Consider the following 10647-nt stretch of genomic DNA (forward strand, 5'->3'; position numbering starts at 1 on the left):
ATTATTTGATAATCCAATTTATTAAAACCAATATTAGAGTGATTGTTACCTTTGGGAGACATTCAAAGTTAATGCAATATTTTTTAAAATTCAATTATTTGATAATCTAATTAGTTTGAAGACAATGTTATAAAGCTTATATTAGCTTTTCTAAGAGTACAAGAGCAAATATGACCCCTTTTCCATTAAGCAAATATAATGCAACTGTAAATTTAATTGTCTATAAAAAATTTTATCATAATTACATTAACAATAAAAAAAATGATAATGTGTATAATAGTTAATAAGAGATTAAAAATCTATTAAGAAAATTTAAATTAATAGTAACAATGAATACATATAGGTTTGTTTTTGAACCTATTGTAAATAGTTAATACATATTGTTAACTAATAGGAACAATGAATACATATAGTTTTTTTTGTGTGTGTGTTTGAGTGTGTGTTTGGGGATGGGGGATTCCAATACATGATTTTGACTCTGGAATTCAGTGGGAAGAAGCTTTTGAATATGAGATTTTCATATAACAACCAAAAGCTAATTTCATCTTCTTCTCTTCTGTCCCTTTCCCTTTCCCAATTGCCCCGATTTAAACGCGTGTTCTTGTTCTTGAAGAAAAGCCAGATCTTTACCATACTTCTCAGCCTTTTCCGCGGCAAGTAAGGCTCTTTCCCTTTCCTTTGCCTTGGACAAGAACTCATTGTCCTTGCGTAGTTCACGCACAGCACCTTTAGCTTCCTCTTTTATACGTTTCCTCAACTTTTTCTTCTCAGCACGTTCACGATCTGGATCATAATCTCTACCCTTGACATAGCTACAGAGGTAGATGATCGCCAGATGAGTAAAAGCTCAACAGGAAACAAGTAATAGGATTCGTTTAATGAAAGATAAAGAGTGTCTTACTTCTCCTCAAATTTCGGATTAACCATCCTGATGGGTACAGGTTTTTTCTTCCGCATTTTCAAAGGTTGACGCAGCATGTGATGTTCCTGACACTTTGTGTCAATAAATTCAGATACATCCTTCATTTTCTCTCTTAATGCCTCTGGAATGTGATTTTCTCCGGCCAATTTGTATAATAGTTTTGAAATTGGAGTGAAGATCTCAGGAAAAGAAATAAGTTCCTTGTATACATCGACAAATCCTTGCAGAGTTTCCAAAACTGTTACAAGCATGCTAGCCCTACATGAGGAAACGTTTAATCGCATAAATTTCAGCAAGTCCCAGAAAAGAAAATTAGCAGTAGAATTTCAAAACCACAAAAATGTGTGAGCGATCAAGATACTAGTTATGTCAACTAGCTTATTGACAATCATATTATTGGGAAATAAAAAGTTAGTATGACAGACCACATCTCGAATAGACCTAGGCAAAGACTTATCGAACATTTTTATAATTTCTCTCTTAACATAGAGCCATAATAAAAAATTTAAGGTTTCCCATATGCATGTCCACGGAATACTAACTGACCTGTAATTATCGGACTGGAAATACTGAGAGTCCTCTGGTAAATCCACTAGCTCAAGAAAATCTAAAGAATCGATTTCCACGTTGCTACTGCGTATACAAAGCAAAGGTTCAAGTTCTTTGATCTCCATAAGGTTATTCAACTGCAGCACAAGAAGATGCTTGTCAATTTACAAGCGTAAGGAAGCAACACAAATACAATCCAATAAAAATAAAAAGTAATTGCAGAATGAGACAAGGAAAAATAGTTAACGGCTTCAAGAATTAAACTAACAAGAAAGACCTCAGAACCTTCCGTTAAGACAAACCTGTATATTTTCAGATCGATGTTCCTTGTCTAAAGCTGCCATCAGCAAAGTTTGAAGAAATACTATAGACTCAGGACAAAACTTCTGAGATTGTTTAGTTACCTGCAGGGCAAGATGTTGATATCCATAAGTTCAAATGGTCATTCTGTAATTGCAATCATCAACCAGGAAGAGGAACAGAACAGAGAAGATAACTATAACTAGCTTCAAAAGATGGACTGACGAAATTAGAATAAGGAGGGGAAGATGCAGAAGTTTAATATGGCGCACAAAGTATTAGTAAGGTAACAAGATATACTGGGCTGAGACAATCACTACATATCCAGAAGTCCATAATGCTGTTTTGATTAAGTCGGAGATTATACAGGTGGAAACCATATGTGATCCACCGGCACATAATACTCTACCAAACAAAATCCCAGCATCCTTAATTCAAACAAATGATCAATTTCAGTGGATGGAAGATAAATGAAACACCATATCCACTTACACTAAGCAGCAAAGAGCACAAGAAGGAAGCAATTGCAATATCTCTTCCGCAAATGATGGGACACCGCATTAGGTATTCACACATAAGCAGTATAGCAGGAGTCATGACACAATGGCGAAAATCAGAGCATGGAAATATCATGGACCAAAGCCTCAACAAAAAGATGGTCTTCAAAGATGGCCAACTGCTTTTTCCTATGAGGATGGAACAAATACACAAGAGGTTAAGTCAAGAAATGTAAGTTGAGATAGAAAGAACAATAAAAGGAAACAAACAGGAAATCAAAGCAAACCTGTAAGCTTGATATCTTCGCAAAACTGTGCCCTTGTTCTTTGTAGCCTTTGGCGAGCACATATAGCTGCAAAGTATGGGGTCGCTGCACTCATCTCCATCAGGGGCTTTACAAGCAAATTCAAAAGCTTGAAATTCAATGGCTTCTTATTTGCCAACACAGCAAAATATTGCAGCAACACCCCGTAAAAGACCTGATGAAAGAAACAAGCTACTTATAAAGCAGTCGTGGTAGTAGAAACTTACCTTCCTAAAAAATGACTCATCTAGTTCTGACTACCCATAACCTTATCATCTAGTAGTACAACATGCATTTTTTATCAACCTAAAGAGATATTGACTTCAGCAAATACAGTTGCAACAATAACATACCCAGTGAAATACCACTATGAGCAAATACAGTTGCAACAACAACATACCCAGTAAAATACCACTATGAGCAAATACACTTAAATGGTGAAACACTCCTAAAATTCAAGGCAAACCCTCCTACCATTTGTTCACAAAAAGGAGAACGGAGAAAGCCTCAAAGGTCAAACATCAATTATAGAGAAATTATAGTGAAAACAGATTATCATACTTGCATTTTCTTTTTATTCTCTGCCGCAACAGTTATTGCATTGAATGCACGAATTCTCTTGATTGCTTCAATTACTTGATCATCAGAACAATTGTCTATCAATGAAGTAAACTCCTCCAGGGTTTTAGGGGCTTCAATTGTATAGGGAAGTTCGCTTTGTTGATCTTTCGCTGTCGTTTTTTCTTTTTTGGTTTGTGAAGTGCCATCTTCTTTTCCCTTGACAGCTACCTGCTTGTGGTCCTTTATTTTCATCACCTTCTTAGCATCATCACCAGAACCTTCATCATCATCCTCTTCCTCAGTATCAATAATATCATCGTCACTTTGCTCCCAGTCCTTAATAGTCTGTGTCTTTCCTTGTTCTTCATCAGACTCCTCACTTTCTTCATCTTCCCCATCGTCACTTCCTTCATCCTCACCATCGTCCTCCTCACTCTCTGAATCCCCAGTAGAAGCAGCATCTTCACCCTCAAGTTCACTTTCTTTCTTTCTCAAGATTTCAGCAATCCACCCCAACTTATCTCTAGGCGCCTCCTCAAGATCGTCCCCAAGATCATCTCCAGATATAGTCCTTGGGTCTTTGATCGATTTGCTGTTATCATCAGATGCGTTGCCATCTTCATCACTCCCATCATCAGCAGCAGCCATTCTCTTCTGACGTTCTTGCTGAAAAAATGAAAAAAGCTTTGATTCGTAAATATCTACTATGGCCAAAAGATAAATGCTCCTTACCCTACCAAAGTATTGAATCTTTGAAATAATAATCCAGCTAAATGTATTCTAGTTTAGAACATTACCATGTGAAGTGCACAAAGCAAGCAATCACTACTACCACACAGCAGGCAGTATCATGATGAAGGCATTGAAGAACACTAATGATGATGCAAGAACACCAATTACCCAGCAGATAATAAGTAATACATTACAACCACTTGAAAGCACACAAGGTAATATAACAAAAAGGTATAGTCAAATAGAAACAGGATCCTTGATCCTCAAAAGAAAACACTTGTCCAAAGGAGTTGAGTTAGTTTAGAAATTAATTGTGCAATTTACTTATAGTAAATGTAACCACTTTCTCCATCTTGGAACCAAAAACTGTCATTGTTATGTATGGTATAAAGAGACACAAGGAACTCTTGTTTCTGCATAATGCATCATACCTCCAACAATTCCAGCCGTTCTTTCTCCTCCTGTGCAATTTCTTCAGGAGTCTTTGTCCGGTTTGATGGGCGAGCACGAATATCCAGTGCCATCTCACTAACAAGCATCTCATAAGTGTCGGCCTTCTCCTGAAACCAATTAGGAAGGTAAAGTGGCCAACATAGAAAAATATAACAAGCATCTCATAAGTGTCGGGCTTCTCCTGAAACCAATTAGGAAGGTAAAGTGGCCAACATAGAAAATATCAAAAGAAAATTTATTGGTAATTGTTCATGGATAATGCACTATAACCTAACAGAGATGGAGAAGAAGATTTTATTTGAATTTTACTCTATAGGTAGGTATAGGTGGGGCTTGCGTAATTTAATTGTAGGTAAGGCTGAAGCAGCGCTTTTGATTTTAGAAGATCTATTGAAGTACCAAAGGCGAACGGGCTGGCACATGAAAGGAGGAAAGACCAGGATGCACAGTATTCAGCCATGTTTCTGGCAATCAAAAATAAACCCAATTATACCTTTCCAATAGGTCCTTTTCTGGGAGCATCAGGTACCTCATCTTTCTTCACATTACCAACTGAAATGTTCTGGTTCACAAGAGCCTTCAGAGCATGTATCTTGTCTGGTTGGGTCAGGGACAACAAGGCTTTCGAATTCACCAGTGATGTAAAGTCTTTGTCCAATTGTTCAGTTAATTCGTCATTTTCTTCTCTGTCCTTCGCTTTTTGGGCCTAACAATGTAGGAAAAACAAAAGAATTGTCAAGCATATGGCAGGTAAAGAAATCATTCCCTTTATCAGATTGCACCATAAGAAATCAAATAATAACAAACCTTAAAGAATTTACTCTTTTGAATGATTTCCTCCATTACTTCTTTCTTGCTTTTCTTCCTCTGCAATAAGATGGTACACCAAATCAGAAGCCGAATGACACCTGTGTTGCAATTAATACAAAGAATATTTCGAGACATGTTCATGAACTATGGACTATCTTCTCACGCAAAATGATGCATGCTCCCAGAAACAAAGTAAGAACCTGTTTTCTTCTGTAAATTATGCTTTGGTTCTTATTCTCTCTTTCACAAATTATTTAGGTTTTCAATGGCAGCCTCTAAAGTTGGTGCTCTTGTATGTAAGCTAGTTTAATATCATCAGTCAAAACTTAACACCATCAGCTGACAGCTTTGCTGGAACACAACAATTTTTTCCAATTATAAAGAATTTTATTGATGAAATCGCACCAAGCTGGTGCTTCTCTGCACAACCAAAAAGAATATCTCAGCGCCTATACACCTTTCATAACTTTTACAATTGTAGGGTACTGCAGAGATCTAGAGCCTGATTGGAATAGCTTTTCGCTTAAAAAACAAGTGCTTACAAGCACTTTTTTATTTACCCACACACTACAAAATTGCTTCGAGCTATTTTGGCTTAAAAGCACCTAAAATAAGCCAATCCATTCAAGCACCTAGTAATGCATTAATATGTATTTAAGCAATTAACACCAAAAAACGAAAAGATAGACACTAATATTTGATCTTGTGTGGAGATGCAGCCCTTCCTTTAAAACATCTTTGATTTCTTTCCTTTCATATGACTCAAAAAAATGCACGGAGCAGCAATTTAAGTTACAAGGTGAAACATCTATATCTAAGTACCAAACTAGTCAGAATAGCAATTAAGTGAGCTCTTACTTATAGGAGGGGCCTAGAGGGAGAAGCATATCAACTATTTCATTTCTTAGAAGCTAGTCAGCATAAACTCCAAAATAAAGCAGGGAATATGCATCAAGAGGGGGCAAAAAAAGAGGAAGCATCTAACATTTTCCTCTACTTCCATAGGACCTGCTTGGGCATTCTGAGATCCATGAGAGTTAAGTTGTCCCAAGATAGCTGACTTATCTGCACAGAAATAGACAGCCGGTATGAAGAAAGAAAACCATAAAAGAATGGTTTATGATGCTTAATAACAGAAAATACAAGGTTTGGAACACTACCACCTTCACTGGAAAAAAAAAGATATTGATGAACTATGAAGCCTATAATGGTTGTAATGCTCTGGCTAGCAGCCAGATTAGACTTAAGAAGATGGTTTTTCTTCAACGGTTTTTCTCTTTTAATTTATTTTTTGAATACGGAGTGTATCTTGTATAACAAAGTACAGCAAGAAGATAGTATAAGTCTCCAAGAGTGTCACAACCATCAGAAGCTTTCTCCTTTGCCTATAACTTGTGTTACTATATAAGGATATAAGGGACTTGAGAGTATTTTTCTACAAGGTAAATAATTTATTAATAGTCAAAAGAATCTCAAGTAAACAATAGAACATAAAATATTAGAGCATCTATAACGTCCAAGCATACCAGTTCTTATATACAAACTGGAACTTCACTGGTGAACAAAGAAACTGGGATTGAGAGGATATTTGTACATAGTAGGTCTCCACCCCATCAAAAGCTCTATGGTTTCTTTCAAATGTACATAAACTTAAGACTGTTATGCATTAACAACCAAAATAGAAGGGGCACCTGACAATAAAAGAAAAAAGGTGTCTTTAGTCCTTACCATTCAGGACATAGAGAAGGCCAAACAAAAAAATAATATACACTATAGCTATCCTACCCTGATTCAAAAAGTGAAAAAGTACTCTATTGAACCAAAGAAATGACCAACTTTCTTGGTCTATCTTGAAAAGCTCAGCGCATGTTCTTGAACAAAAATGTTTACCCCTCTACAATTTCAAAGTATCCTAATCGATATGATTTGAATTCAACATGACATCTAGGCAACAAATAACTCCATGTTTGTCATATTACAATCCCATCTCCATAAACCAAGCTACTATGCCATGAATCAGCAAAAGTACCGTGTTAGTTGATGTAGTAGTCAATTAAAAGATTCCGATTAAAAGAAGGGTTATTCTCACCATCTCTCCCATAATCCTCCTCATCCTCATCAAATGGGACTTCTTCATCAAAATCATCTCTTCCCAATGAGGCACCAATTTCAAAGTCCTCTTCATCCTCGTCTGATAGGTTATACTTGTTTTTCTTCAATTTCACCTACATATACAGAAAACAAAAGCAGACAATTGTCAACAACAATAGCATTATCAGAAAATTTAACAGTACAATAGTAAAAACATGCAACCATTAATCTCATTAAAAAGACCTGAACTACTTGTTCAATGCGCATTGGAAATTAATGATGGTTGATGTGGAGATTCTAACAAAATGAACATGCAAAGATCCATTCGTTTCCTATTTCTTGGCTCCATACTTTTCTTTCTTCATCTTCATTGTTTTTAATTATGGGATCATTTATTTCAGATCATACTTTCAAGGTTGGGTTCATTATGGAGGGTCAAGCCTTCACCTTTGCCTTGTGTAAATTGGGCCTATTCAAATATACAGACATGCAACTTTTGCTTTTGTATTCGACAACGCTTGTTTATTTTGAAGGAAAAATCACTCTCATGTTAGTGTTCTAATCTTATCTCTTCATTATTTAGATTACCAGGCTAAAAAAGCATAGGTAACTAAATCTTCATGATTTCCATTGAAAGAACATTTCTTAACATCTATATATGATTTTTTTCTTTAGTAATGAGTTTATATTATTTTTCCACTAAAAATCACTATTTTATGCTGACATGATGAAGGGAGAACAAGTTTTTTCCCTGGTCAAAAACATATGGGCAATACCAAAAAGATGTTGAATTTTTGAAGAGTAAGTTGTTACTTTGTTTTATGACAATGATGTTCGGACCAGCTTACACACACCTCTCTACTGTTCCACCAGGCACTATCTCTCGCCTGCCTGGTAACTGAAGACCGAAACTTAGGTGGATGGAAAAAACCACCTAATCTTTGTTGACAATTAGGTTACAACTTCGGATACCAATTATTAGTTCTAATTATAGAACTTGTCACCAGGGTGAAACCTACTAATAAATTTGTCAACCATTAGGTTGATGGTTCAAATTCTAGCACGGTATTCCATCAGAGAGTTACCGTATACACGTCATGGTGAGAGCTAGCAAGTACACTATGGAATGGAAAGACAAATTAGTTGACATTTGTATGGAATTAGTCGAGGTACTCACAGTTATTTATAAAAAAAAACAAGAATCTGAACATAATGAGCATGGTCGTGAACAGAACTTTAAGAGCTCACAGAATCACTATTTTCCAACATAAAAAATCTTACGTGATAAAAATTACTACTTTATGCTAACATTGATTGTGAATATGAACAAAATTAAACCATTGGCCGTGAAGAAAACTTCCATAACTAACCTGCCTCTCACGCTGAGACCTCATAATAGCTTTATCAAATTCACCAAGTCCTTCATCATTCTCTCCAATACGCTTATCAACAAACATAGATGATTTCGCACTTTGCTCATACTCCTTCAAGAGCGTCTTCTTCCTCTATTCTCACAACAAAACTAGCATATCAAACTCTGAAATCCCTCAATTAACGAAAATCAGTCAAAAAGAAAGTGCAATTTTTTTCACCTTTTCAATTGCAGAAGAACGAGCTTCACCAATTCGTCGTTGTTCACCCTTGCGTTTCTTTCCAAGTATATCGAATTTGCGTCGTGACCAAATTGTTTCGAAAGGATTCTCTTTTGGAGCTTTGAGCTTCATATCTTTAGCTTTAGGACCTGACTTGCTACTCTTCTTCATCTTCTTCTTCTTTGATGAACTGTCGCTCTTACTAGCTTTTGCAGTTTTCGCCATTTTTGCTTTGCTGCTAAAACCTCAGAAAAACAAGGGTTTAGCAGAAGTCTAATGGAGAAGACGAACAATATCATAAAAAACTTTATGGGCTTTTGTATTGAATGCTGTTGGGTTGGGCTTTTGACACTATTTGACCCAAACTTTTTTAGAAAAATTACATAAATTAATACATTTTAAAATAAATAATTACTGATTTTAGTGATACTTTTTATATATTACTATTTATAGCATTGTGATAAATCTATGATATGTATTAAAAGTGAATTATGTATGCAATATATTTGAATTATAATTGTTTTTGAAATATATAATGTTTGTTTGGTAAAAAATTGTCACATTGTATTAAAATGTGTGATAAATGTATTATCCATCATTAAAATTTGTATTATATGTGAATAATAAATTGTTCTTTGTAATATATATTAAACTTGTATTATAAATGAATTAAAAAGTGGTCAAGTGAAAATAAATATTATTGCTATAAATGGTAAATATTTTTTTATTATAGTATATTTATGTAAGTTTCCTTTTTTTATGGGTCTATCTACGCATGACCATTAGTTAGCAACATTAGAGCCCTAAATATGAAATATTGATAAATTTATCAAATATGTAAATAAAAAGGTGTTGGCCAAAATGTAAAGGTAAATTTTATAGTGGTGGTTAGATCGATATTGTAGTACGAAGTGAAGTGTTAGTCATTCAAAAACTCTCATGCCTAGAAGATACATGTTGTGGAGATGGACGTGTGGTCATACTAAAAGTGATAAGATTAGAATTGAGGATATTTGAAATTGTAAGTGGCCTCTGTGTAGAAAATATGAGGGAAGTGAATTAAGATGGTTTGGACATGTAAAAAGGAGATGTGTAAATGCACTAGTTAGGAGGTGCGAGAGGTTGGTTATAAAAGTTCAAGGAGAGGCAAAGGTAGGTCGAACAAGTATCGGAGAGAGGTGATAAGATAAGATGTGACGCAACTTCAGGTTACCGAGGATATGACCTTACATAGTAGGATGTTGTAAACATGTAAGGGTGGTTCATGATGTTTGCCTTTGTATCAGTCGTAAACAATTCAAAATATTTTAATAATATATAAAATTTACCATTAAATATGAACTTGTTTGAGTCTTAAAATTTGAAAACTGACATGTAAATTAAGATAGAACGAAAATGGATAAAGCTTTCATGCTCCTAAAATTCAGCTCGTTCCCTGTAAAAAGCCGCAAAATGGCAATAAGTTCTTTCTTTATTTTCTTCATTTTTTATTTTTTTCCTTAAATTTGTTGCACTTGACCTTAAGATCTTTCGAAAACAATCTTTCTACTTCCAAGAGACAGCGATAAACTTTAAGTATATTTTACTTTCTCCATGCCTTGTGAAATTTCATTGAGTATGTTAATTGTTATTGTATTGGAACCTTATAACAAAGTAGTCTCTTATTCCGATGACAAAAATGACTTAAGCTTTGTTTTCCTCCTTGATAAAGATTTGAATCCTCTCGGACACTTGTAATAGTTTTTTATATTTATACTTTTATATCTCTAGGAACTCAGAAATTTCAAATTTTTAATTCCTCTCAACTTTTGATACTTATACTGAGGCTCAATTAA

The 10647-nt window shown here is 34.9% G+C and overlaps 1 protein-coding gene across 2 annotated transcripts; it reads right to left on the reverse strand.

Annotated features, from left to right (window-relative positions):
- Positions 1-298: 298 nt before the first annotated feature.
- Positions 299-9136, reverse strand: LOC101261410 (uncharacterized). 2 transcript variants are annotated; one of them, XM_010322544.4, is made up of 14 exons: positions 8813-9136; positions 8591-8725; positions 7219-7354; positions 6115-6194; positions 5127-5186; positions 4813-5025; positions 4298-4426; positions 3135-3800; positions 2556-2748; positions 2264-2457; positions 1774-1875; positions 1469-1608; positions 902-1180; positions 299-812 (listed from the first exon to the last, which is right to left on the reverse strand). In XM_010322544.4, the coding sequence occupies exons 1-14, from the start codon at positions 9035-9037 to the stop codon at positions 542-544; spliced, it is 2823 nt and encodes a 940-aa protein (XP_010320846.1). In that variant the 5' UTR covers positions 9038-9136; the 3' UTR covers positions 299-541. The 2 variants fall into 2 exon arrangements, with proteins under 2 accessions (XP_010320846.1, XP_010320847.1); XM_010322545.4 differs by lacking the exons at positions 7219-7354; positions 8591-8725; positions 8813-9136 and adding an exon at positions 6656-6820.
- Between the last annotated feature and the right edge of the window lie 1511 nt (positions 9137-10647).

Source organism: Solanum lycopersicum, chromosome 5 (assembly GCF_036512215.1).
Source record: "Solanum lycopersicum chromosome 5, SLM_r2.1".
In the NCBI taxonomy this organism is placed as follows: Eukaryota; Viridiplantae; Streptophyta; class Magnoliopsida; order Solanales; family Solanaceae; genus Solanum; species Solanum lycopersicum.